This window comes from Anarhichas minor, unplaced genomic scaffold (assembly GCF_050575085.1).
Source record: "Anarhichas minor isolate MPS153535 unplaced genomic scaffold, ASM5057508v1 ptg000068l, whole genome shotgun sequence".
NCBI classification, from domain to species: domain Eukaryota; kingdom Metazoa; phylum Chordata; class Actinopteri; order Perciformes; family Anarhichadidae; genus Anarhichas; species Anarhichas minor.
The window spans coordinates 904,235-920,544 of NW_027466514.1; the positions used below are offsets into that span (position 1 = coordinate 904,235).

At 41.7% G+C, this 16,310-nt stretch overlaps 2 protein-coding genes across 2 annotated transcripts; both read right to left on the bottom strand.

The window, feature by feature from the left end:
* Window positions 1–1,771: 1,771 nt before the first annotated feature.
* On the bottom strand, window positions 1,772–7,068 carry zdhhc12a (zDHHC palmitoyltransferase 12a). Its single transcript, XM_076078879.1, has 5 exons — window positions 6,574–7,068; window positions 5,698–5,831; window positions 5,160–5,240; window positions 4,583–4,749; window positions 1,772–3,449 (listed from the first exon to the last, which is right to left on the bottom strand). Exons 1-5 carry the CDS (start codon window positions 6,668–6,670, stop codon window positions 3,134–3,136), a joined length of 795 nt encoding a protein of 264 aa, XP_075934994.1. The 5' UTR covers window positions 6,671–7,068; the 3' UTR covers window positions 1,772–3,133.
* A 672-nt stretch (window positions 7,069–7,740) lies between these two features.
* slc25a25a (solute carrier family 25 member 25a) lies at window positions 7,741–15,751 on the bottom strand. The gene is made up of 10 exons (XM_076078878.1): window positions 15,491–15,751; window positions 13,357–13,483; window positions 13,175–13,262; window positions 12,973–13,084; window positions 11,386–11,544; window positions 10,435–10,587; window positions 10,235–10,342; window positions 9,961–10,128; window positions 9,695–9,845; window positions 7,741–9,152 (listed from the first exon to the last, which is right to left on the bottom strand). Exons 1-10 carry the CDS (start codon window positions 15,650–15,652, stop codon window positions 8,968–8,970), a joined length of 1,413 nt encoding a protein of 470 aa, XP_075934993.1. The 5' UTR covers window positions 15,653–15,751; the 3' UTR covers window positions 7,741–8,967.
* Between the last annotated feature and the right edge of the window lie 559 nt (window positions 15,752–16,310).

Below are 16,310 nucleotides of genomic sequence, written 5' to 3' on the forward strand. Positions count from 1 at the left end.
ACAGTAGAAGTGCATGGCACCGTGGTGAACTTGTGCACTAGGAATCCTGTAAATGCTAGCGATATATACATAAAAAAAGAGAAGCCATAGAACCTAACATAGCCATAATAGTAAGAAAAATATCTGTATTTTCTATTTAGCAAATCATATTCTGTGATACTAAAGCTCTTATGATGTCAGTGCAATAAAAGAAGAGGAAGAAGAGGAGCGGCAGGGACGAAAGATGTTCATGTGCACCCAAGAAATCCCCAATATCTCCTTTGAGCTCGGTTATAATGCAATAAGGAGAGAGCTTGGGGAACTATTGGGCACTATAATTAGGGGACTTTAAAGAGCAACTTAACACCAAATCCACTTTTAAGAGTTAGTCAATTATATGTACAGTCATTTTTATCGTACTATTAATTAATCTAGTGCCTATATTTATTGTTCACTGCAGTTCTTTGTCTTTTTTTTCAAGAGAAATATTGAGTAAATCTTTCATTTAGATCGAAAGACATCTGTGACATTTCCTTGTACTCCACGTACAAGACAATGTCACGTTAACTCGGGTCACTTTGGAAAGTTCTAACCGACTGCCAAGGATGCTGAAACGCAGGTTAGATTACATACCGTCTCAGGCAGTCATCCAGGAGTCCTGGAGCTCTAGTTGTGCATGTATTTCTTGTTTGGAGTTGGAATTTGGAAAGAGATGAGAGATTGTGCCACAGAATGTAGGTTAGGTTGCAGTTACACATACTTCAAACACAAGCTTTTGGCCTCCAGTGTAAACAACTACACGAATTAAGACTAAGACAAAAAAAACTGTATGGAAGTGTTTACAGACGACAAAAGTGTGAGCACAAGACAAACTTGAGCGCCAACGAGAACGAGCAACTTTGTTAACAAGCCAAGAGAAGCCATACTGTTTGCTTAAATGTTCAAACAACTCATCTTTCGATTCATCGATCGCGGTTTTGTCGTCACTCATGCATAAATTACAAATCTGAGCCTGAGCTCTCGCTCATTTTGTCATTTATTAACTTCCATGTAGAGGGAGAAATTATTTGTCAAGAGCATAGACTGTTTATAAGAAATGGACGTAGTCATCGTGACGTCACCCATTGGTTTGTGGACTGATGTTATGAAACCTCGAGTTCGACGATTTTGCCGGCGCCATCTTGGATTACACATAAAGCATACTAAAGCATCCCCTGCTTTATGGTCTGTTTGACTCAAAATGGACCATAATGTACTAAATGAACTTCATGCTGTATTGAAGAAGACTTGAAACTAGAGATTGAGACCATAAACTCATGTTTACAATGTTTACTGAGGTAATAAATCAAGAGAGAAGTAGAGTCATTTTCTCATAGACTTCTATACAACCAGAGGAGTCGCCCCCTGGTGGACACTAGAGAGAATGCAGCTTTAACACATGAAGCATTGGCTTCACTCGGCAGAACCGGAGGATGTCGCCTGTTCCAGAGCTCTGATTTGGCTTTAAGTTGTTACAGGGTGTTAAGTTGCTCTCTAAACAAATAGGAAGATGTCCTGAAACTGAAAGGTTAAAAAATAACACAGTATGTTCAAGACACTGAACCCCTCCACCTGCTTTGGTGAAGACTTTATAAGTAAGATATAAGCAGCTGGCGTTGATTTAGCTGCTGTAGCACTTTAAGTTTATGCTGCTGAATATTACCCGTTACTTATGTGTCAGTACTGTATTTATATATATATATATGTATGTATGTGAAGCATCCTGACGAGGAATGTCAGTCTGTACAGAAGATCTCATGCACATCATCAGTGTTTTAATGTACTCTCGTTGTCAATAAATACAAACAGAACAAATACAGAAGACCAAAACAAATTGTAAAATAATTGTTGTGAAGATTATCTCAAAATGTAATTATTGAAAAAAGAATGTTAACAGTAAAAAAATAATAAATAAACCAAAGGCACAAGACATAAAGGCCATTAGTGTTGTATTGTGGAGGTCACCGCTCTCATGAGGCAACAGAAACAGAGAGTGGTGACCACACCTGAGAGAAAAAGCCGGAGTAGTTTTTGCTTCTTTCCTTCATCAAAAATGCCTGAAAATACAGTTCTTCTTTTAACAAAATGTGTGATTGTGGACTTAAATATCACCTCATAACTGTTCGGTCTTGTGTACAAAATCCAGTGATGTTCAAGACATACTTTAGTCAGAAAAGGGTCTCTAGGTATTACAAATGAAGAAGCAAAAAAAACAACCCAAACCGCTCTTGGTCCAGAGAGTTTGAAGGTACAGATCAGATTGTTTGAAGTGTGGTTGTATGAGGTACTTATCCGTGGTCAGTGTATTACGATCGGATTCCCCAAAATCAAACAAACTAACAGATGGAGGCAGCGGTAGAGCAGCTACACCGTGTTCTGAGAGGTCAAATTAATGTTTTTCTCAATTGAGTCTTGTGGCTTTTGAAGAGATCAAAGAGAACAGCTTCAGTTCCTCCGTCATAAAGGTCTGCCTGACAACAAGGGAAGGAACATATTCTAAATACAACGTACACTTAAACTGATATTGTCTAAAATAAAATAAAATATGGTTTAAGTACCTCATACAACCCCCACTTCAAAAATACAAACTATCTTTTTAAGTGAATATTCAGGAACTATCTGGAAACACTGAAGGACAGAAAATCACCAGCGGTGGAAGAAGTTCTCAGATTATTTACTGAAATAAGAGTCGTGTAGAAATACTCTGTTTCAGGTACAAGTACAAGTCTTACTTCTAGGTATATTCAGAGCATTAATATAGCATCAAACAACTACATGATGACCCTCACTTTTTCGACTTTAAAGAGACTCCTGATTTGGGGACAAAGTGGTGGAACGGCTAAAAAAAAACAGGCCGACACTGTAAAAATGTGTTTGTACTAAATAGCCAGCAAAGCAAGGTATCGTGTTTTGTTATCTGTATCAAAAATCGGGTTCAAAAGTGTTACAAAATTTGCTGTAATTAGTTTAAAGTCTGTGTCAACTTTTGCAGGTAGTTTTTGGTCCACTTCAGTTGTAAACTGTTACTCAAAAGGAAACATAAAACATTTAAATCTCTGCTATTGAGGTTAAGAAGTGATTTGCGTTCCCTGACAGTGTTCGTCCCGTTGGAGGTTCAGACAGAGTTGGGCGTGTTTCTGTCGTACGTCTGCTCCCACACCACCGTCCTGCAGGCGCAGAAGAAATCCCACAGGTTGCAGACGAGCCCGCGGTCAAACGGGTTCTGCTCGTCGCTGCAGTTCTTCAGGTAGGAGATCCGGTGGCGCGACATGAACTCCCAGGTGGTGCAGTTGACGGAGACCAGGTAGAGGTGGCAGCCCAGCAGCAGGACCACCACCAGGGAGAAGACGCCGACGACGGCCAGCGCCACCAGCAGGAACCCGTTCGCTCTGAACCACGGCTCCCATGACATGCTGGGGGAGATGCCAGACCTGGAAGATAGTGTTCGGACAAATATTGTTATTTTAATATTAAATAATAATCTGAACAATGCTCAATGCAAACTGTCCCAGATTATATACTGAGACCTTTTCTTCTGTGGATTTAACACCCATCTATTCATTCATTCATTATCATTTAGATTAGTCTGCCAATCCTAGCAATTACTATTCATTCTGAGCACTTACTATATTAATACAAGTATTCTAAATATTGCAAAACATGTTGTGTTAAACATGAGCAAGCGAAGCCGAGAGAGACAGTTCTTCTGGCCAAGATCACATTAATATCTGAACAAAAAAGCAAACTTCTTGAAGACAAAGTGCACATTAGCAGGTTACCCGTAGTTAGCTGGTTAGCATAGCTAACCTTCAAATTAGCTGCACTCGACCCACTTATAATAACGGTAACGTCCTGCTGCTGGCTATTTACAAATTGTGCTGCACTTTGGTCAACTTGTGTTGCTTTTTAAACCAACTATGAGGATTTGTCGGTTGCTGCTTGTAAACACAACATTTTGGCCCTCCCCCCCCAGCGGATGGATCCGTCCGTTCTCTCCTTAAATTTGCATTTTTTTGTGACGCCATTTTCGCAGCTTTCCTCTTGGATGCCTGCTTACGATCTGTCACCTGGTTGCTACGTATTTTTTGAGGTTGACACCCAGAAACATCCAGAACACAATACAGGCAGAGAGAGGAGGGACTGTTGTCGTACGAGTCTGTACATTGATTTTAAAGGAAAGTCATACTCACTGTGCCTTTAACTACCGGTACTCTATATTTGACCTGGAGTTTCTTTTAGTTTACTTGGATACCCATCTGCTTCTGTCTGGCTCTAATCACTGAGGTTTAATCCAACCAGTGAGCTGATTATCAAATACACAAACTATAAAAACCTGCTGGATCGGCATCTAAAATGAGGATCGCTTGAACTTTGAAATCGTACTTGAGCAACTCATCTCAAGTACAGCAACTAATCAATTAAACTAACGTGTTTCCTAATTCGGCCTGATGTTGCAGAGATAAACCTCCAGAACAGAGTGCTCTGTCACCATGTGATCACTTCTCACTGAGTCACAGTTAGGCCTGCCGTCCACCAGATAATGACATTTATCTTAAAGACGTACAGAGCGATGTGGAGCGCCCACAGCAGAGCGAGCAGCTGCACCAGCAGGTAGACGATGAACCAGCGGTGGTTCCTCTCTCCCACGCAGTTCTCGATCCAGGGGCAGTGGTGGTCGAAGCGACGGACGCAGCGCTTACACGTCTGACAGTGCTTCGCTCTCATTGGCTGCTGCTCGAGAAAAAAGGGGGAGAAAGAGAGAAAGGGAGAAAGAGTTAAACCCCTCTTTAGAGTGGAGCAGCGGATATAATGGATATAAGCCATGTGTCAAAATACTGACTGAACTCAATGTTCCACCATATTGAACATGTTGTCGGACAGAAATGTTGCCAAAAGCTGCATTATTACTACAAAAACAAATGAATAAAACCCCAATATAACTACAAACACATTAAGAGAATATAGCACGTGTGTGTAAAACGTGTTTTAAACAGCAACGAGAAAAAGATCCGTGTTCAAGCTCGACAAGATGGAACTAAAACAGAAAGCGTGTACGAACACGTGACTATGCAGACATGTCAACGACAAACTGGATTTCAGATTTCAGTTCACAGAGTTTGAGTTGGCAGCAGCTGGTTTACCTGCAGCAGGCAGTATCCACAGCGCCGCAGCCGAGGGGTTGAAGACTGAGGAATCATCGACTCCATTTCCTCATTTGAACCCTGAACGCAACACAGACGGATGTGGGTCACACGAGAACACACGCATACCAACACTGGGACCTTTACATAGAGGACTATACACTCATTGTGCTACACGTTTGAGTGTGTTTACTAAAAATCAAGTTTCTATAGTACAGTGTATGTTTCTAGATTAGCTCCTCCCCACTAAGAAGCTGAGTACGCTAAGAAAATCAACTTCCACAGACTTTAAAGCGTGTGATAGGGAGACAAGATGTTCCATCTTTGTCAAAGTTGCATTGTTATCGCATCGTCATGTCGCTGAAAGCACAAAGAGTTGTTTTTTTTGTCGGTGGAAAGCTCCAGAATTTGAGGCCTGGGAATCATCTGCTGAACAGTAACGACTGCATTGCAATAAACGGAAATACACATTTATTTTTCACGCCGTGATGTGTCTGCTTGGTTTTATGTGACGTGGTTTTGTTTCAGTTCATCTCACCTTCACGGTGTCAGTGAGAACGAAGCCAGGGTCCATTAAGGAAACAGCAAAGTACAAGAGCACCGACAGCATGACCAGCAGGAAGAACACAACCGGCAGCAGCAGCTCTCCTCGCTCCTCACACTTACGCAAATCTGCACACACACACACACACAAGAAAAAACAGTTAGTAATGTCTTCTGTGGCTTTAAAAAATAACCCAGATGGATGGCTTCTAATAAAAGACGTTATTACATTATGGAAAATGTAAAATCAAGTGTTTTACTAGAGTTCGTTTCATGGATCTTTCTACTTCTACTTTACTACATTTCAGACAGAAATATTGTACTTTATACTGCACTGCATTTATCTGACAGCTTTAGTGCTGCACACAACACACACACATAGCTTGCTTTTGGTATAAATCAAGCTACCGTTAAAGTCACGTGTATGAATGTAGCTTCACAAATGTAAATATTTGCTATTGTGAATTATAACTATTTACAGTAAATATATTTTAAATAATTGAGTATTGTTTCTTTTAGTACTTTAAAGTATATGTTCCTGATCATACTTATACATGTTGTAACATTATAAACATTTTAAAAGCAGGACTTGTACTAGTACAAGAGTATATTTACAGTGTAGTATTAGTACTTTTAAATAAGTAAAGGATCTGAATACTTTCTCCACTATGGGTTAGACAGACAGACAGATAGATACTTTATTCATTAAATTTGTCTGCTACCGCAGCAATATGATTCAGGTAAGCAATCAAAGTAACAGAGTAAATAATAAAAAATATTGCGTATAAAAATGCACAATATATACAATGAAACAGAATAATATTAAATGAACTAACTAAACAGTACATAAATATATTTTGATTGAACTTACCGGTGTTGTGCAGGAACAGTATGAGCGTTATGACCCACGTGAGCAGGGTGTGTGAGGCCCGAACCAGAAACCCGGTCCGGAACATGTTCTGGACCATTTTAAACACCTTCTGTTAGCACCGCTGCTAACTAGCTAGCCTCGTTAGCAACAACACCCCATAGCGGTTTTACGACATTAAATCAAATACTATAAAAATACAAATACATCCTAACTATGTTATAAATCACATATGTAGTTTATAAAGTTATCAAGTTGCTAATAACAGTAATAAATGCGTATTTTATGTATGTTTTCTCTGGTTCTTTATCATCCATCCTGATGTCGGCTTTTCCTTGTTTTGGTACGGAAGCCGGCGAAGGTAAAATAAGAAGGCGAACTGAAGCCTGGGCGGAAGAAAAGTCAAACGAGTAATATTAATAGCTAATCCTTGTTGTATAACGACCATTATGGAGGATTAAAGCTGCCATTATGATAAATTAATAAATAAAATATGTTTAGAAATCCAGGTAGTTTGATGAACAAATGTCAGTAACTTAAAGTAATTTAAGATATAAAAACTACATGTACCTCTGAGAAGTAGTGGAGATGTATAAAGGAGCACAAATAGAAATACTTGAGTACAAGTACTTTAAATGTGTAATCAAGTAAATGTTCTTAGTTACTTTCAACTACTGACGTCAATGTATGTTATATGACACTTTACTACTTAGTGTATAATCCACTCTGTTTAAAGTGCTTGTTTACATATAATCTCCACAATGAAAGAATGTAATAGTGGTCACAATATAATTTAAATGTACTGAAATATAAAGAGACATCTTTACTAAATTGCTTGTTGTGTCAGTAACAACTAAAGCAGTTTAATAAGTAGACATTTTTGAATTGGAAAAGGTATTGGTCTCCAGATAATCACTCGTTTTAAGCAAAGAATTTTAAGACTAGCAGTGTTTATTGTAGTTAATTCAATTTGCATTTATTAAACTCTTATTCCATGTATCCAGTAGTGTTGTGAATTCACCTGTGGTATAGTAAATCCAACACACACACACACACCTTAGCTCCGTCGTCTCTCTACCCACGCAGACTGAGACGTCGTGATAATAAAGTGTTTTGTACAGAATCGCAGAACTCCGTTACATCTAAAAGAAAGACATTGGAGACGCAGCATTACAAGAAGTTGCATTTATTTTGCATCAAAATGGTCCATTAAAACAAGACTAAAACCCATTCTTTACAAAATAAATGAATCTTAATACCTGGGTCGATCTGACATTCACGTGGAACCCTTCAGCATTAATTAAAGTGCATTTAAAGTCGCCCATCTTTATAAAGTATAAATGTTGTGAAAGGAAAACTGTGTGTAATCTTCTGTGAGTTGAACAAACATTAGCCCTTAAACCTGAGGTGAGCATTAAGACATTTATACCGTAAAAAGAAAAGAAAAATAGGGCAAAAAAACAAACAAACATCTACACACAACAGATATTATCTGAAACTTGAAATATATTTTTCAGTGTCTCCAACAGAGCCACAGGGACTCAAGTACAAACTCCAAACTAGTTTAACATCTCAGAGAACTTCTTTTAGTGTTTCATAGCCACGTGTTAATAAGGCTGTTACCTGGTGTTCTCCCCCCCCTCCCCCAACCTGAACACAACAAGAACTGCATTTCTTTAAATCAAATCACACATTTGGCTCTTCAGCCGGGAAACATTCAGCGTTGAACCTCCTCTCTGTCCGACAGTCAGAATAATAAATACAGGACGGGTGGAAATAAATACTCAGACAATCATCCCGTCATCCATTCGTTCGTTCAAGTCGAAGATAAATCAAACTCACGTGTGCAAAAGTCCTCTCGTATTAGGAACACAATCATCTCTTCTTATAGGCAGAACTGTCTTCAGTATTAATGCTTTATCTGCCGTGTAAAGAAAAGTATGAACGAGTTGTTTTTCGTGGAGTTGTGCAACACGATTGCTGCTGATGCATCTTAAAAGAAAAACTCACTTGAATGTCGAACCAACGCGACACAAAAACAAAACAGAACGTTTGCTCAGGCACCAAAACAACGAGAAGAGCAAAAACACTTGGTCCTCGATTTACATACATCTCTCACTTCCCTCATGTTTGTTGTTTCGTCTCGACAACTTCTTTTAAAAAAACAAACTTGAATAGCAGCAGTCACACTCCCAACAACCTGAGCTCACAGAGTTCATATCCTCCACCTTTCAGTGTCCTTTCTCGTGTTTCGTCAGCTGACATTCACAGAATGAGATCGCTCCACGGACACCCCCCCCCAGAGGGGGGCCCCTAACAGTCCCTGGGATTCCCTAGCATGAGCCCTGGGAGAGCGGGGGGGTTGGGAATTGAAGACAATGACAGTCGGGTTGAGTTTCAGCGTGATTTGACTCCCAGATGCGTCTTCAGGCGCTCGTACACCACGTAGCTGATGCTGACGGCCGGGATGACTTTGAGGAAGTTGGGGCCCAGGCCCCTGTAGAGCCCCGTCGGGCCCTCGGTCTGCAGGATCTGCCTGAAGAGACCCGACATCGTCACATGCTGGCTGCCCTCGATCGCAGCTGTAAAGATTAAAAATAATACAAAAGGTTAAACTTAGTGTGAGAAATATTAACGTGAAAAACACAAACATGAGAGAAGATAAAGAGCTCCCTCGTTTCTCCCGACTCGAAAGATTGACAAATTATTATTTTGATACGTTTGTCATGCAATCTTTTAAGGTTTTGAACTGTTGGCTGACATCACAAAATGTCAGCGTCACAATGGATTGTAGGGCATTGTGATTGTACGTTTACTGATTTATAAAGCAAACAATCACTCGCTTGAATCTATATATAGTTGGCAGATTAATCTCCCCGACTACGTGTTCATTGCAACGTCTTAGTTAAATATAATCAGGTCAACACTGACAATGAATCATGCGTCTTGTGGTATGAACGTCCCTCCCTTTACCACAGAAACATAAAAACAGGCGTGGCCCTTTAAGAAGCCACTACTTCCTTTAAGAAACCTTTTAACTCTACTTCCTGTCGTATCATCAGGGTGTAATGAACAGCTAAGACATTAAAAGCATTAAATCATAGTGCAGTATATTCAGGCTCACCTTGTGCTTGCATGCGGGTGCGGACCAGAGCCAGAGGGTAACTGGCGAGCTGACCACAGGTGCTGGACACGGTGCCGCAGGCCAGCAGGACCACCACGCCCGGGTCGGTGCCGTTGATGCCGTACTGCTGCAGGTAGTTGTTCTTCAGCGTCTGAGGAGGGACAACAACAAGATGAGAATACTGAGTATTATTAAAGCCAACAACTGTAAAGTAGAAACCCACTGAGGTCTTATTAGACATCTGTGTCATAGTGCTCACTGCTCACCTCGTACACCGCCAGGTCGATGCCTGCGTAGGGGATGATGCCCAACATGTTGGGGACGTAGCCTTTATAAAACGCTCGAAGTCCTTCTCTCCTGAATATCTGCTTGGCACAGTCGGAGATACCGGAGAACTGACCGGTCGTCCTCAGAGCGAGGCGGGTTTTCAGGACCTGGGGGACAGAAAAAAAACTCTTAAGTCTTGAGAACTCTCATTTAAAAACCGTTCCCCGAGTCCCTTTTAATTTAAAAAGCAGAGGTAGTTGAGCTGATAATCACCTCCATGGGGTAGATGGTGCTCTGGGCGATCACTCCAGCCAGCGATCCAGCTACAAATCTCTCCATGACGCCCAGAGTCCCCCTTTCACTGCCGATTAATTGCTTAATCTGGAGAAAAGAAAATGCATCAATACACAAAAACTTTTAAAAAGCACCACGAATTATACATTTGAGTTACAGAAACACGTCGCTGGTCGTACCTGCTCGTAGGCCATGAACTTGAGGGCCGTCTCGGGGGCGATTTTGATGACGTTCACTCCGTTTCCTCGCCACAACGACCTCATACCGCCTTCTTTGATCATCTGCATCATCCCCGTCATGATGCACATGTTGTTGGTTCTGGTTCCGTACACCTGGAGGAGGAACGAGTCGTCGATTAGATACGATCATTAAACTTTTGACTTGTTTTACTGGCTGGTGAGATAATGAAGATGGTCGTTGAAATCAGGCTCAAGATTTGATCCTTGAACTCCCAAAAGACTAGGCCATCTAGGTTAGTTTAATTAAATAACCAAAGTTTACATTTCCTAATCGATCTGGGCTCAAAGTTGACATTCCACATAGTGGCTGACGCACGTCGGGGACGTTGACACAGATGCTGGATCTGCTCGGTTAGACCTTCGTCCCCATGATGACGCCGACACGTTCGAGGGTGTGACGACCCGATGCGTGCGGTCATTGCTCGACGGAGTGGCCTGGTTTAGACTGTTAATCAGCACCTGGACTCTGCGCACCCCCCCCCACTCACGTACGCTCTGTTAAACATTAACTTATTTATGGCCTTTAGGCAACTCTGTCTGGAGCAACTGCTTTCAAGTTTCTTCTCCATTGTGCCACCCGCAGATATGAAAGAAGCTTAATTGATCCCTCAAGGACGCAACATTTGATTTGTAGTGTTTAAATCTCTTGATTTGACTTTTAGGATTGGGTCTGTTTCAGCTTGATGTACGTTACGGCTAGACAGCCGACAACTGGGTCAAATCCCCCACAAGCTGATGATGATTCTCTACTGTAAGATAAGAGTTTCCACAAGTTCCCTCACACGCTGTCCTGTTTCCAAACTCCCTCAAGGCCTGGAAACTCAAGCCATACTTTCCCCAGACTTCAGTGCAAGTTTTGAGAAGTTTAAACTGTGATTTTGGTCGTCTTACCTGCATCATGACTTTGAGACGGTCCAGTGGAGCGGTGCAGGACCTGGAAACGACTCCGGCTCCTCCACCCGCGACCAGGTGCCTCCACCACATCCCGGTCTGCTTCTCCTCTACTGTGAAGTCATCAGGCACCATCAGGTTGTCACCCACATCGAATATCTGACAAGAAGAGCGAGAGAAACATGAATTATTGGGTCACGAGCACATCATGAGAAACGCACAATAAACTTATGGAGGAAGTAGAACTTGTGTAGCTTTCCTGTCCAGAGACACACTAGAGGAGGTCGACGTCATGTGGACAACTTCTATAAAGATGTTTTTAGAATTTGTCTCCCGCTGCTGTCATTTAGAGCTCCTCTTCCTAACCAAACACCCAGCTAACCAGTACAACATCTTCACAGGCGGCACTAAAAACGTCTGCACATTGTTGGCAGCACATGTCAGCCACAGTAACAGTCAGACTGCATGACTGTCACTGAGCACCGGGTTTGTTTTCACACAAACCGCAGGCGGAGGTCAAGATTTAAACGGACTTCAGTGGACACACTGTACTGCTTTGAAATCTGAGTCGTTGATGTTAAAGAGGCAACAGAAGACAGAACGATCGAGGTCAAGAGCAGAATGCAGACATGGATACGTCTGACGCTGCAGCTCTGGTCCCCTTTAACCGGAGTCTCAACTACAGTTTACAGACAGATATTCATAATTAAATCACTGAGTGACAATCTTCTGTCTATTTAATATGTTTCAGCTTGTTTTAACGCTCATTCAGTTCATTATAGCTTTGATTCTTCACCATAACATAATTTGATTAAAACCTCTTTATTCTTATAATCATGGGGCACTCTGGGACACTGAACCTGTGGTTGCACAGCTCATTAAACATTTGATTTTGTGCAAACTAAAACGACCCCTTCAGCTACTGTTTCATCCGTATTTTGGCTGCGTTCTGCTCGGCCTCCAGCTCTATTCTTAGCTCCGGTTCAGAGCTCGTCAAGAGTCTCCTCGAGGCAGCTGGACAGCCGTGACATAAAACATCCCGAGATCACGCCGTCCTCCTGCAGGAGCACATGCTCCATCACTTCAGTCCCTCCACCTGCTCCGACTGCTCTCTCTTTACATAACAGCTAGACAAATCCCTCCGACGTAATCCTCCCGGAATGCTACCAATTCCTCTCATAGCTTAATAGGAGCTTAATTGCTGACGCACGACTTGTGCTGATGAAACCTTTCAGGGAATTTGCTCTTCGGTCGACCCGTTTCTTCACCCCCCCCCCCCCCGCCACACAAGAAGGTGCAACACCCTCTGTACCTCTGTACTTTGATTAGTTCCCCCGCCTGAGTGATAACATTATCGGATGCCCTGATACAGTTATCGGTACGTGAAAGAAAATTGATGAAACACAATCATACGATAATAAGTGGAATTTTCCAGTTCTTTCCACATTAGTTTTGTCACAAGAAGTTAAACTAATGATTCAGATCGTCCCCGTTTGGGTTGTGATAGTGAAAGAGCACCAATGGTCCAGCTCAGCCGTCTCTACATCTGTATGTTTGGTGGTTTGGGTGCAGAGTGGGTGCACTCACCGTGGAGTGCTTCCAGTAGAGGATGATCTCAGGAATGTTCTCGGTCTTCTCCTCCATGGGGCAGTTGCTCCAGTTGCTACTGCTGATCGTTATCATTCCATTCTTATCCATGCTTTAAAAAAGAGAAACAAACTAAAGTGAGATATTGAGCTCCTCAACTCAACAACAGTCTGCGGCGGATTAAATGGATGAATGAATTTACCTCTGAAGGGCTTTCTCCGCATGCTGCGGGGAAATATGCACGCCGAGGTCCTGAAGAGACTGCATGAACTCTTTAGGATCAACGTGGCCTTAAAAGGGAAACAGAGACAGGTTGTAAGAAAACAAAAGTCTCTCACACTGTAGGTGAAGTACCGACAAAGATGAAACATCAGGTCCTCGTACCTGCATTCCTCCTGTTGAGGCTTTTCACCACAAGCTTCAGGTCCTTCTCGTAGTCTTGCAGATAGTGAACAAACTCTTCAAAGGCCAGCTGTGCGTCAGAGTTGTTTTCTTCTCTTTTTAGGGTTTTCTGCAAGAAAAAAAACACACCGGAAATTAGACATGGTGCTTTAATATAGGACAACAGAGGGGACGGAGTAAGAGTTTGAATAATGAGGGTGGCTGAGGGACAAAGAATTACATTCTATTTATGCAAAGGAGTGCGGTGATACATCTTTGACATAGTTTCAGAGAGAAACCACGGCAGCAGATGACATCTAGCAGAGGTATGCAGATGAGTCTTCTGTGCTGATAGATAAATAACTTGTCAGTTTGTGAAACAGGTACATTACATTCTGAAATGTGCTTCATGTCTGACGGACATTCCTGAATAAGTCTCGAGGTTTTAAAGGTGGACCGGCTTGTGTTTCACGGCTTCACCGGACAGCATTATGACCCACGTAATGAGCTGAAACACTCTTGGTGTTCTTGAATGACGTCCACTTCTCCAGAACATGGGAGGGGAGGAGGTAATCAGCAAGCAACACCCTGCTCTATCTTTGACCTCCACTGCAGGACGACCTGCCAACTGTTTTTAATCCAGTCTAAGCTCAAACCCCCCCGAGCTAAAAACAAGACGGGGACACCAGCAGTCCAGCGCTGAAACTCGATCCAGCTGCACACGGACCAGGCATATGACCGTCTCACTGCAATGATAGTCTGCAGGACATTCTGCTCTCCCCTGAAACAACCTGCACAAGTGCAGAATTGTAACTTACGGCACCAGCCAAAGGGGAACGGCAAGTCACAAATTTAAATGTATTGCTATTCCTGCACAAAGTGACACGATAAGTCCTGGTTTGTGTGATTGTTGAAACCCCAGAGAGAGAGAAAGCCACAAGTGGCAGTCGACCTTGCTGGAGGCATAATACGCCAACTGAAGTAGTCACAACAAAACAATGAATGTTTACTTAATATCCCTGTATTGCCATCAGTTAGTGAACACAAATGTGAAGCCCGACCCGGCTCAGTGCAAGAACTGAAACTCCTGACGGGTCAGCGATAGGATAGAGTCCAATTGTTTTGCAGATCGCGCATGAGTCACTAACAAGTGCAATATTTCAGCACAAAAATCAAGGTTCAGTTCACCGGTTCTCCTCATGTGAAAGTAAAAATAAATAAACTTTATAAATCCCAAGAGGTGAACAGTAAATGCTAAAGCAGAAGAAGAGGGCCTGTATATTTCAAAGGTACCTGGTCATTTTTTAAATATTTGATGCCTAAATCTTTGGTATTTTAGCACCTTTGCTCAGGTCTGATTATTTGCTTTTGTCTCGTTTTTGGCACATTGAGCCACAGGAGCCACTGTATGACAAGTGTTATATCAATAAAGGTTGATTGAAGTAATACAATAAATTAAAGAAGTGGTAGTCTAAAGCTATATAAACACATTACAATACTTAAAACAACAAATATAAAGAATAGTTTTGTAATGCATGAAAAGTTTTAGTCACCTCACAAATTTATAAAATAAATTTTAAAAATTGCATTTTATGCCATTTTACTTTTTTTTTTTTTTTTTTTAAACAGAAATTGCTAGCTGTGAGATAAAGATTACATTTTAAGGAGACAGTTTCTCATGGCAGCAGATAATGACATCAGCTACTGTTAAATTCACTGGAATAGCATAGCGTAGCATAAATTCCTTTTTAGGGTGGATTTTCCCAGAATGAATGAAAGACTGTAGCTCGCGCCCAGTTCAGCGAATTCAGTTAAAATTCATGGCAGTTACATCGGAAAGACTGGAGTAAATGACCTCTTTATGAAACGTAAGGTTAATATTGCATAGTATAATAGAAAAATAGGAAAGTTAACAAAAAAAACAAAATAAAAAAATGTTCTCGTGGCGACTTTTTCTGGAAGCCGGTGAGCTTCAGCGGCCTAGTCGTAAAGGCTTTTCACAACTAGCCACATGCTAATCCTTCCGGCACCCAGAAAGAAAGGACAAAGTAATACGATTTAAAGAAGTATGCGACTAGTAATGGTAAACAGACAGTGTGTTAACATATTGAGTAATAACAAGTATTTCCCCCCTCACCTTTCGCCATCTTTGGTAGGATGAGAACTCTTGAGACGGCAGGAACACGCTGAGTTTGTTAAAGAGAGACTTCAGCTCAGACGGAAGTCCGTTAGACTCAAAGTATTCCACTTCAACCGGGTCTGCGTTGGACACGGGGACGTAAAGGCACAGGCCGAGCATGTTTAGCTAATTTAAACTTAAAAAGAAACAACAATAAATAAATAAATAGCACACACCGCGGCGGTGATGCTTCTTCCACGGGGGTAATACTGAAATGCCGGTACGGGGGTAAACGCCGGCTTCTAAAGAATTTCAAGAAGGTTCACGCCTCTTCCCGTAATAGCGCGGTCGCTTTACATCATTGGCTGTCATTGCCGGCAGCGTTGACGTCATTTTACTACTGACCAATCGCCGAGGCTGCCCATTGATGGTCTCGGCTGGGTCCCGCCCATACCAATCTATGGTCCCGCCTTCTTCTTTCGGAAGGAGCCGGAGAATGGTGAACCAACCCTGGCTCTCCTTTCATCCAGCGTGTGAAAGATTGACCAATCGCGTATCTTGTTTCATTCAAACTGGAGCAGAGGCGGTCACGAGTGCTGCTTGGCGGTTCAATTGCACAATTGCGTGATCTCCAAATATTTATATATATTATATATATATACAGTATATATATATATATATATATAAATATACCCAAATGAAAAGACATTTTGAGGAAATCAACATTTATTTGTGGTCTTTGTATGAAAAAATATGTTTTCTACCTTGAATAGAGTCAGGAACAACACATATATGGTATTTATGCGCCAGTATTAACTATTTACATCAGTTTTATTAT